The sequence below is a fragment of the Elephas maximus genome, chromosome 4 (assembly GCF_024166365.1).
Source record: "Elephas maximus indicus isolate mEleMax1 chromosome 4, mEleMax1 primary haplotype, whole genome shotgun sequence".
Classification (NCBI taxonomy): Eukaryota; Metazoa; Chordata; class Mammalia; order Proboscidea; family Elephantidae; genus Elephas; species Elephas maximus.
The window spans coordinates 161238667-161251213 of NC_064822.1; the positions used below are offsets into that span (position 1 = coordinate 161238667).

The window sequence follows — 12547 nt, forward strand, 5'->3', positions numbered from 1 at the left end:
GACAGCAGGAGTGTGGAGAAGCATCCCCAGCAGGCTGGGACAGTCGACACAAGAGACTGCTTGGGCTTGCTACTTCACATCCCCCATCCCAGACCAGGCAGGATCCCAGCATCCCAGGGTGGGGCCCCTACATCCTCTGGTAGACTGGACATCTCTCCCCAACCAACATTTCTGCCCCTCCAAAAACTCCTACAAACTTAGGCCCTTTTTCACCCGATGTGGCTTAACATTTTGAATGCCTGGGTTTAGGTCCCCAACTGACCAAGTTAAAATCATAAGTAGTCTGGAACTGACAAGCTGATATTTTTCTCCATCCAAGCAGATTTCTTCAGTTTCAACTTGAACTTGCATATGAGCAATTGATGGTCTGTTCCACAGCTGGCCCCTGGCCTTGTTCTGACTGATGATATCAAGCTTTTCCACAGATGTAGTCGATTTGATTCCTATGTATTCCATCTGGCTAGGTCCATGTGTATAGTTGCCATTTATGTTGGTGAGAAAAGGTATTTGCAATGAAGAAGTCTTTGGTCTTGCAAAATTCTATCACGCGATCTCCAGCACTGTTTCTGTCACCAAGGCCATATTTTCCAACTACTGATACTACTTCTTTGTTTCCAAGTTGCACATTCCAATCACCAGTAATTATCAATGCATCCTAATTGTATGTTCGACCAATTTCAGGCTGCAAAAGTTGGTAAAAATCTTCAACTCTTTCACCTTTGGTCTCAGTGGTTAGTGCATAAATTTGAATCTTCCTTGTAGGCATATGGATATTATCCTATCACGGACAGCATTGTACTTCAGGATAGACCTTGAAATGTTCTTTTTGACAATGAATGCAATGCCATTCCTCTTCAAGTTGTTATTCCTGGCATAGTAGACCATATGGTTGTCTGATTGAAAATGACCAATACCAGTCCATTTCAGCTCATGAATGCCTAGGATATTGATGTTTATGTGTTCCATTTCATTTTTTATGATTTCCAATTTTCCTAGATTCCTACTTTGTACATTCCAGGTTCTGATTATTAATGGATGTTTGGAGCTGTTCCCATTTTGAGTCGTGCCACATTAGCAAATGAAGGTCCCAAAAGCTGGGCTCCATCCATGTCAATAAGGTTGACTTTACTTTGAGGAGGTAGCTCTTCCCCAGTCATCTTTTGAGCGCCTTCCAACCTGGGGAGCTCATCTTCCGGCACTATATCAGACAACATTCTGCTGCTTTTCATAAGGTTTTTACTGGCTAACTCTTTTCAGAAGTAGACTGCCAGGTCCTTCTTCCTAGTCTGTCTTAGTCTGGAAGCTCAGCTGAAACCTGTCCTCCATGGGTGACCCTGCTGGTATCTGAATACCAGTGGCATAGCTTCCAGCATCACAGCAACACAAAAGCACCCACGGTATGACAAACTGACAGACTGTGAAACAGACCATCAATTGCTCACATGCAAGTTCAAGTTGAAACTGAAGAAAATTAGAACAAGTCCATGACAGCCAAATTACAACCTTGAGTATATCTCACCTGAATTTACAGACCATCTCAAGAATAGATTTGATGCATTGAACACTAATGACCGAAGACCAGACAAGTTGTGGAATGACATAAAGGACATCATACATGAAGAAAGCAAGAGGTCATTAAAAAACAAGAAAGAAAGAAAAGACCAAAATGAATGTCAGAATAGATTCTGAAACTTGCTCTTGAACATCAAGCAGCTAAAGCAAAAGGAAGGAATGATGAAGTAAAACAACTGAAGAGTTCAAAAGGCAGCTCAGTAAGACAAAGTAAAGTATTATAATGACATGTGCAAAGAGCTGGAGACAGAAAACCAAAAGGGAAGAACACGCTCAGCATTTCTCAAGCTAAAAGAACTGAAGACAAAATTCAAGCCAATAGTGATGGATTCTACGGGGAAAATATTAAACGACACAGGAATCATCAAAAGAAGATGGAAGGAATACACAGAGTCACTACACCAAAAGAATTGGTCCATGTTCAACCATTCCAAGAGGTAGCATATAATCAGGAAGTGATGGTACTGGTGGAAGAAGTCCAAGCTGCACTGAAGGCGTTGGCGAAAAACAAGCTCCAGGAAATGATGGAATATCAATTGAGATGTTTCAACAAACAGATGCAGCACTGGAGGTGCTCACTCGTCTATGCCAAGAAATTTGGAAGACGGCTACCTGGCCAACCAACTGGAAGAGATCCATATTTATACCTGTTCCCAAGAAAGGTGATCCAACTGAATGAGGAAATTTTGAACAATATCATTAATATCACATGTAAGCAAAATTTTGCTGAAGATCATTCAAAAATGGATGCAGGAGTGTATCAAAAGGGAGCTGCCAGAAATTTAGGCAGGATTCAGGAGAGGATGTAGAACCAGGGATATCACTGCTGATGTGAGATGGATCCTGGCTGAAGGCAGAGAATACCAGAAGGATGTTTACCTGTGTTTTATTGACTATGCAAAGGCATTCGACTGTGTGGATCATAACAAATTATGGATAACATTGGGAAGAATGGGAATTCCAGAACACTTAATTGTGCTCACAAGGAACCTGTACATAGATCAAGAGACAACTGTTTGGACAGAACAAGGGGATACTCCGCGGTTTAAAGTCAGGAAAGGTGTGCATCAGGGTTGTATCCTTTCACCATACCTATTCAAGGCTGGACAATGAATAAGGAAGACTGAAGAAGAATTGACACCTTTGAATTATGGTGTTAGAGAAGAATATTGAATATACCATGGACTGCCAGAAGAACAAACAAATCTGTCTTGGAAGAAGTACCACCAGAATGCTTCTTAGAAGCAAGGATGGCAAGACTGCATCTTACATACTTTGGACATGTCGTCAGGAGGAACCAGTCCCTGGAGAAGGACATCATGCTCTGTAAAGTACAGGGTCAGCAGAAAAGAGGAAGACCCTCAACGAGATAAATTGACACAGTGGCTGCAACAATGGGCTCAAGCATAACAATGATTATGAGCATGGCCAAGGACTGAGCAGTGTTTCGTTCTGTGGCGCATAGGGTAGCTATGAGTCAGAACCAACTGAACAGCATCTAACAACAACAACAGACAGATTTAGGGGCTTCAAAGTCACGTTTATTTCAGTTACAGAGAAACAGTAAAAGTTAAACTCATGAACACCAAGCTTCCTGAATTATAAACTCACTACAAGCGCTAGCCACTAGCAAGCCCTTTTTTCCAACCCACATCCCCAAAAGCTCACTAGACTCCACCATTAGTCAAAGCCTCCTGTGTTACCAAAGGGTCTCATTCGGCCAGCTCATCCTGCAACTAGCGCAGCCTCTCTCCAGCACTGCAATTTTGCAATATGGGGTCTTCTTAGTTCTACAAATCAAATTCTATCAGCTGAACCCTGGCTACTCAGAACTCCCCCTCTTTCTATACTACTTATTACTCTTTTCTAAACTGCCTTGCAAATCCCTTCTTTGATAATTAATCACCTTAGGTGAACCTTTCTCTCCACTGCTTCTTCCTCAATGTATTAGTTTCCTATTGTTGTAACAAACTACCACAAACTTAGTAACTTAATAAATTTATTGTCTTATAGTTCTGAGGGGCAGAAGTCTGATATGGGTCTTGTTGTTAGATGCTGTCAAGTCGGTTCCAACTCTTAGCAACTCTATGTACAACAGAATGAGAATTACCTGGTCCTGTGCCATCCTCACAATCCTTGCTATGCCTGAGCCTATCTTTGCAGCCACTGTCTCAGTCCAACTTGTTGAGGGTCTTCCGCTTTTTCTATGACCCTCTACTTTACCAGAAACTGTGGTGGCATAGTTGTTAAGACCTACGCTGCTAACCAAAAGGTCGGCAGTTTGAGTCCACCAGGTGCTCCTTAGAAACCCCATAGGGCAGTTCTACTCTGTCCTTTAGGGTCACTATGAGTCAGAATTGACTCAAGGGCAACAGGTTTCTACTTTATCAAGCATGATGTCCTTCTCCAGGGACTGATCCCTCCTGATAACATGTCCAAAGTATGTGGGACGAAGTCTTGCCATCCTTGCTTCTAAGCAGCATTCCAGCTGTACTTCTTCCAAGACAGATTTGTTTGTTCTTCTGGAAGTCCGTGGTATATTCAACATTCTTTAGCAACACCACAATTCAAAGGTATCAATTCTTCTTTGGTTTTGCTTATTCATTGTTCAGCCTTCGCATGCATATGAGGCAATTGAAAATACCATGCCTTGGATCAGGTGCACCTTAGTCCTCAACATGCCATCTTTGCTTCTTAACACTTTGAAGAGGTCTTTTGCAGCAGACTTGTCCAATACAATGCGTTGTTTGATTTCCTGACTGCTGCTTCCATGGCTGTTGATAGTGGATCCAAGTAAAATGAAATCTTTGACAACTTCAATCTTTTCTCCATCTATCATGATGTACCTTATTGATCCAGTTGTGAGGATTTTTGTTTTCTTTATGTTGAGGTGTAATCCATACTGAATGCTGTAGTCTTTGATCTTCATCAGTAAATGCTGAATCTCAGAAGGCTAAAATCAAGATGTCAGCAGGATTGTATTCCTTTTAGAGGCTCTAGAAGAGATTCCATTTCCTTGCTTTTTCCAGCTTCTAGAGGCTGCCTGCATTCCTGGGCTCTTGGCCCCTTCCTCCATCTTCAAAGCACATCACTCCAACCTCTGCTACCATCCTCATCACCTCCTTGCTTCCCCCTTACTACAACCCTTTTGATTAGATTGGGACTATCCAGATATTCCAGGATAATCTCCCCATCTTGAGATCCTTAAATTAAGCACATCTGCAAAACCTTCTTTGCCAGGTTAGGTAAGTAACATATTCACAGGTTCCAAGGAATTAGAATGTACACATCTTTGGTGGATGCATTACTCCATCTACCACATTCACAAAATCTCACTTCCTTCTCACCTTGCTTTTTGCTGCCAGTCTATTCATCAGAATCGACTTGACGGCACTGGGTTTGTTTTTTTTGGTAATCCTCCTGTCCCTCCCTCTCTCCCTCCCTCCCTTCCTCCTTCCCTCCCTCCCTTTCCCCAATAAATATTTGTTGAGCCTCTACTATCTGCACTATTAAGGTGTTGATGATACACTGGTGAACAAAACAGAGATATCTATTCTTTTAGATTTTATTTTGGGGTAGAAGTGGACTTGAGTCAAGGAGTTGGCAAAAGACAATAAAAAAAAACATAATAAAGTAAGTAACTTTTATCATATGTTAAAATGATAAGGTCCTGTGGGGAAAAAAAATAGAATTAAAAAGTGGAATAGAATCTTCTCTTTGTAAACTCTAGGTAGTTTGTAAACTCTTTATGTAGAGAGACCGTGTGTTATGCTTATGGTGTAGCACTCTCCTTTTCTTACTCTCCACTATGGAGCCTAACAGTACTAGGCACAAAGCAAGAACTCATTGATTGATTTGTTCCTTACCTTCAGAAGTTAGTAATGGTGACATAAAATTTGATGATGTCATTTTGTCTGCTGGCCCTGTCCAAAGAAAAGGAAACACATTTAAAAAAATTTCACAAACACTGTGTGTCATTGTTGTTAGTTGCTGACTCCATGTGTGCAGAATAGAACCACTCCATAGAGTGTTCATGGCTGTGACCTTTCAGAGGAAGATTGCCAGGTCTTTCTTCAGAGGTGCCTCTCGGTGGGTTTGAACTGCCAACCTTTCAGCTAGTAGTCAAATGCAAACCATTTGTGTTGCCCAGAGACTCCAAATACTATATAAAAGTGCTAAATTCAACTCCCAGTGACTCCCAAACAGTCTTTACTGGTTTTAAAAGCAGTGTACACACAATTCTTTAACCAAGCAACCCCAATTCTAGGAACTTATCCCAAGAAAATAGTCAGACCAATGGGCAAAAAAGTATGTACAGTGACATTTGCTACAGTGTTACGTACTAAATAGGGAGTCGGTTAAATAACTGTGGTATACCCGTATAACAGATTGCCACGTAGCCCCTTAAAATGATGCTATAGTCACTGTTTGTTTACCTTTGTCCACTACATTTTATTTAGTAAAAGACAAAATATTTCAAGAGTTGGGATAGTATGAATAAAAATTCATGTAGACTGAGAGAGGTGTTTGAAAGGTTGTTCCCCAAACATTAATAGTGGTTATCTTTGATAGGGAGCAATCTCCCCTCTTTCGTTTTTACCAGGTCTGGGATTAGGGTTAGGTGAGTGAGGCATTCTCCTTGGCCACAGCGTTTAAGGGGTTGCCAAAACACTCACAGTTTTCAAGATCAATACTAATGCACTATTTTTTAAGGAAAGATATTTAATTATTTAAAATCTGACAGAATTTCACACCAGTATGATGTTGTTGTGTGATGTCAAGTCGATGTGTAGCCCCATTAAAAAAGGGTATAAAAAGATCAACCAGTTTTCTAAAAAAAAAACCATCTTCTGTATTACCTGGTTTTCTTGTCATATTATCTTTTTCTTCTAAAAATAGCATATAACCTGTTACTGTCAAGTTGATTCCAACTCATAGAGACCCTACAGGACACAGTAGAACTGCCCCAAAGGGTTTCAAAGCAGTGGCTGGTGGATTTGAACTGCCAACCTTTTGGTTAGAAGCCTGAGCTCTTAACCACTATGCCACCAGGGCTCCAAAAATAGCATATAGGGGAAAGGCATTTTAGATTATTTGAACTTTCTCATGACTGGTTCTTGAATTTCAAAAGAGTTACTAATGTATCTGTTGTCAAATTAGCTTCTTTTCCTTAATACAATATTTTTCTTTTTTCCAAATCAAAATTGGTGCATAAAAATCCATGAGGAACAAAATATGAAACTTTTAAATGAAGACAAGACCTGACCCTGCACTCGTAGAACCCTGAGAGTGAGTACCTCACTCGTCTCACCCTGGTCCTGGCTCGAAGATCTTGTCTTTGCTTAAAATTTGGATACTTTGTTCATCATGGATTTTTTAAATTTGTTTTTATTTTTTTCAAATAATGAATTAAAATGTTGTTTATCCCAATCACTGAGTTTCCGGCTTCCCTTAAAATTTTGTGCCTGTGACGTTCTTGCCTCACCTTAATCTTGTCCTGAATTTTTTATAGTTTTTTATATCACTCAAATTTCTCAATGAGCTTGTGTTACTTTTATAATGAGAAAAATAATAAAGATATTTTCATTTTAGGAAAAAAGGATACTCGGGTTTATATAAAAAGGAGTGCACACAACAGGAACAATGAGACAAATCATCTTATTTTGGGGTGCCCTTTTAAATGTATAAGGAGCCCTAGCGGCACAGTGGTTAAAGCGCTCAGCTGCTAACCAAAAGGTCACCAGTTCAAACCCACCAGGTCTCCATGGGAGAAAGAAGTGGCAGTCTGCTTCCGTAAAGATTTACAGCCTCGGAAACCCTATGGGGGCAGTTCTACTATTTCCTATAGGGTCACTATGAGTTGGAATCGACTTGAGAGCGGTGTTTTTTTTTTTTTTTTTTTAATGTATTCCTTAGTAATATCAAACAGCTAAATGTCCCAGAAGCAAAGCAAAGCAGCAAGTGGTTAAGAACATAGACTTTGGAGTGGACAAGCCTGATTTTGAATCTTGGTTATATACTTGTAAATGTGAGGGCAAGTTCATTCAGCCCCAGGCACTGTTCTACGTTCCGGGGACTGGGCAAAAAAAAAAAAAAAGACAGCCCACCCCCAATAAGGATAAAAATTCTTGTCTTCATGGAGCTTACGTTTTAATTACTTAGAATCTCTGAGCTTCAGCTTCCAGTTCATAAACTGGGAATAATAGTTTCACCTCAGAAGGCTTTTGTGAGGACTCAATGAGGCAATGTACATAAACAACTTAGCAGGCTGCCTAGCATATAGCAAACACTCAGTGAGAGCTGTTATGTACTAATGTTTACTAATTATGTGATTTTACTTCTAAAACCAAAAAACCCGTTGTCATTGAGTTGATTCCGACTCATAGTGACCCTACAGGACAGAGTAGAACTGCCCCATAGGATTTCCAAGGAGCGGCTAGTGGATTCAAACTGTCAACCTTTTGGTTAGCAGCCGTAGCTCTTAACAACTATGCCACCAAGGCTCCAATTTTACTTCCAGTGATTATAAAAACAAAGATGAAAAAGAGCAAAGAAATGATGTTAAAGCTTCAAAAAGAGAAAACATTAACAAAAACCCATAGGAGCAACATTGTACTTTTTCAGATCACTACAGATTTTCACTGTCATTGGGTTCATTCTGATAGGTGGAAAAGCAGCGTTGGTGATACTTGATGACTATTTTGACCAGTATTTGGAATTTGGGTGGCTGACACTAAAGATTTCCACAAGATTCTCTTAATTTTGCACTCTACATCCATCCCCACCCATAAGATTCTGCCCATTTCTTTTTTTTCACAACTTTGCACCCTTTAATCCTTCTATTTATCTAGATTTACTACATTTCCCACCTTTACACCAGTTTCCTTTAACTCAAAAGTTTATCTGCAATGAGCAGTTTTATCCATGGGTTCTGGCACTTTTCACCCACAGAAAAACTGGAAGTAAGATATTGTTCTTCTCAGCTAACCATTAATGGCAGACACTTGTTCTTAGTCTATCTTTTCAGTAATTCATAGAACATGTAAACAAAATCAATAGTCTGTAGACGCATAATACCTATGAGTAATGAATGGGTGGTGAAGAACTTAAGAGAGGGAGAAAAAGAAAGCCAGCCAACTAGTCTTAGGAAAGGATTATAGAGTTTTCTGGAGTAAACCAATATAATGTACCAAACAGAAAAACATCAAAACTGGTGAGTATCTTTGTTGTGCAAAATAAAAATAGTATGACGGCTAAACAAAGTTTCTGTTACAAAAGAGAGGGAAAATATTATTGCATTATCTAGCAAATGTTCTACGAACGAGTCCTGGTGGCACAGCGGTTAAGTGCTCAGCTGCTAACTGAAAGGTCAGCAGTTCAAACCCACCAGTCACTCTGAGGGAGAAAGATGTGGCAGTCTGCTTCCATTAAGATTACAGCCTCGGAAGCCCTATGCAGCAGATCTATTCTGTCCTATAGGGTCGCTATGAGTCGAAATCAACTCGAAGGCAATGGGTTTTAGGGTTTTGGTTTACCCAGCGAATGCCTGCAAATTCACATCGAAAATACAAGTTCAAATCCAACTCCCATCGGATGAAAAGAGAAAAAAGATCTCAGAACTATTAGGTATTTAAAATGATGGTGTGTGGAAACGTTTTTTTTGTGTGTGTGTGTGTGGTTGCAAGCCTTAGTTTTTAGAGGCAGCACAAGTTAGTGCTTAAGAGCATGGACTCCCATCTATGCCCCTTAATCCTCATACCTCCATTTTCCCATATTTAAAAAGGCATGAGCAAGAGTCTGAACAATGGACTCAAACATATCAATGATCATGAAGATGGCACAGGACCAGGCAACATTTCTTTCTGTTACACATAAGGCTGCCTTGAGTTGGCGCCGATTCAAAGGCAACTAACAACAGCAACAAAAAAGGGTTGATAAGAATAACACCTACCTAGTAAGACTGTTAAAAACCAAAAAACTTGTCCTCAAGGCGATTCTGGCTGGTAGTGACCCTATAGGACAGAGTAGAACTGCCCCATACGGTTTCCAAGGAGCACCTGGTGGATTTGAAATGCCTGACCTTTTGGTTGGCAGCTGTAGCTCTTAACCACTGTGCTACCAGGGTTTCCAGTTAGACTGTTAGAAAAGTTAATATATGTCCAGCATTTAGGACAGCCTCAGGTGCATATAAGTGCCATATAGTAAGCTATATGGAGCAATGTTCCTCCCATTGCCTTTTCTAAGGAAGAAGGTGCTTGGTGTATTTGAGGAACAGCAAGGAGGCTGGTGGGATTTAAGCGCGGTGATCAAAGGGGAGAGACATAGAGGAAGTCCAAGAGATATCAAGTGCCAAATCTCTACGGCTTTGTAGGTCATTTACTCAGTGAGAAGGAAGCCATTAAATATGTCACCCCGATGGCTGTGCTGAGAAGAGTCTACAGCAGGGGGTGAGGATAGAGCAGGGACATGCATTGGAAGGCTACAGCCCTTATTCAGTCAAGAGATAATGGGGTCTCTTTGGATGGTAGTGGAGGTGGCGAGAGGTGGTCATATACTAGATATATTTTGAAAGTAGAGACTATAGGACTGGCTAATGGTTTGGATGTGGGTTATGAGATAAAGACCACAGGCAAGGAAGGATGGGGTTGCCATTAATGGAGACAGAAAGCTGTGGGGGAAGGTGAAACTGGGGAAGATCAGAGGTTCATTTTTGGACATGCTAAATTTACCTATCTATAGACCAAAAAACCAAACCCAGTGCCGTCGAGTCAATGCCGACTTATAGAGACCCTATTACATATCTACATGGAAATGGGTGTAAAATATATACTTTTCTTCCAAGTTAACATCATGCTGGTTGGTTTGCCTTAATTAATTCTTGCTTTCCTCTAACATTTATGCAATTACATGTGGTCACTGAGAAAGGCCCATTGACACGTATCACCCATCACACAGGCTTGTTGCAATTTTCAAACACAGATAATGTATGCAAAGTGCCCATATACAGTAGGCTGATAAGGAAATGGCTGCTTACACTTTCTTCTAAGTGGATAATATCCAGATCTGTCTTCTTTCTAGTCTGCTGCTCTCTTCTAGTCTTGTGAATAACCACTAGCATTTGAAGAGACTAAGGAGGATGAACTGATAAGTAGCATTAGTAAGAGACCCTGTACCTTGAATTAGAGGAATCTACCAGCAATATCAGTGCAGACTTGGGGGACCTGGATCCATCTCAGTGCAGATTCAGCCTTCCAGGCCCTGGCAAATCAGGAATGAAGAATGGTGTTTCATAACGTCCAATCCTAAAGTCCTAGGCCAACTCTAAACAAAATTAACAATAGCCATATTTATCATACATTATTGGAAGCAGTTTGTGTTTGATTTGCACAACCCTTTCTACAACCCAATGTAAACAGACTTCCAAATTCTCTAAATAAGAAATAAACAACTGTGTTTATCTCCTACACAGAAATGAGGATTTAGACAGATTCTCAGGCCAGTGCTTTTAAAATTTTTCTTCCACCTCCTCCCCTCCTACCTTGGACAAACACAAGCAAAAAGGGCTGTGAACTGTGTCCTTGGACGGTGTGTAAAGACCAGAGCTAACAGTTTTCTGTTTACAGTAAGCCAGGAGCCACTGAGTCCTTGGCCTGCTCAAGGACCTGCCTCTTTTGATTAGGTCAGAAGCAGAGCAAAACTATGAGGCAATTATTTTCAGCTTGACCTTTAAGGCCTTGCTGGCGTCAGGCTAACTAACTTGTGTGGATTTTTCTGTTGACACTTCTGACTGCGCTTTTTGCAAACTGGAAAAAATACCTGGAGGTAAAGAGGAGAGAAAAGCCGGGAAGGAGTCAACAAAACCGGGGCCTGCCAGAGTTTCCACAGCAATCGATGGGCAGGTAGAGATGCGGGTGAGAATTACAGCCCATCTTCTTTAAAGAAGTTTGATTCTGTCCCTAACCTTGGTCGCAAGTAGTAGATGTACAAAAAAAAAAAAAATAGTTGCTGCCGATTCGGACTCATAGCGACCCTATAGGACGGGGTAGAATGGCCCCATAGGGTTTCCAAGGCTGTAATCTTCAGGGAAGCAGACTGCCACATCTTCCTCCCGTGGAGCGGCTGGTGGGTTCAAATCTCCGCGTTTTTCATTAGGAACCAAAGGCTTAACCGCTACGCCACCACCGGGGCACCTTGCAAGTAGACGTAAACAAAAAAACCCATTGCTGTGGAGTTGATTCCTACTCATTACGCCCCGCAAGACAGAGTAGAACTGCCCCATAGGGTTTCCAAGGAACAGCTGGTGGATTCAAACTGCCAACCTTTTGGTTAGCAGCCGGGTTCTTAACCACTGGAAGCCACGAGTAGATGTGTTAAAAAAAAAAAAAGACAACAACAAAAAAAACTGCTGACCTTTTGGTTAGCAGCCGAACTCTTAAGCAACAGGCCACCAGTGTTTCCCTAACAAATACAGACGGGGGGGAGGGTGAAGGGAGGCCCAGCTGAAACTTGTTTTACCTCAAGGAGTTTGGATCCTAGAATAGTTGCAACCTATCCTTCAAGAAGGCCTTGGGGGAAGGTGGGCGGAGACGCCTATCAATTGTCTGTGCTTGGCTCTACCCTTCCCGCCCTAGCTCCCCTTCATCTCTGGGACCGCCTGGTAGGGTATCCCAGAGCCGAGCTGGCCAACCGAAAACTTCGCTGCACCCGCACCCTGCTTCGCGGCCACGCGGACCCAAGAGCAACAACCGAGCCGCATCCCCCTCCTCCCCACGCCCAGGTTCCCTCAGTGGGGGCCCTCAGCGCCCCAGGATCCCGCCCCGCGACAGAGGTTTATCCCTGCTCGGTCCCTCCCGGGGTTCCGTTCACAGGTTCCCACCCCTGGGCAGAGGTTCTCCCCAGCCCCCTCAACTCCCAAATCTTCCAGGCTCCCTCACCCTTCGGTGATACCCCTTTCTCATGGCCACGTGATCAACGC

At 41.8% G+C, this 12547-nt stretch overlaps 1 protein-coding gene across 1 annotated transcript in view; it reads right to left on the bottom strand.

The window, feature by feature from the left end:
• The window catches only part of CCDC38 (coiled-coil domain containing 38), a 49254-nt gene extending 36715 nt beyond the window's left edge, over nt 1-12539 (bottom strand). The window contains exons 1-3 of the mRNA XM_049884114.1: nt 12507-12539; nt 10746-10893; nt 5439-5495 (exon numbers count right to left, since the gene is read on the bottom strand). Coding sequence (XP_049740071.1) covers nt 5439-5481 — 43 coding nt within the window. The 5' untranslated portion in view covers nt 5482-5495; nt 10746-10893; nt 12507-12539. The remainder of the gene's footprint in view (nt 1-5438; nt 5496-10745; nt 10894-12506) is intronic.
• Between the last annotated feature and the right edge of the window lie 8 nt (nt 12540-12547).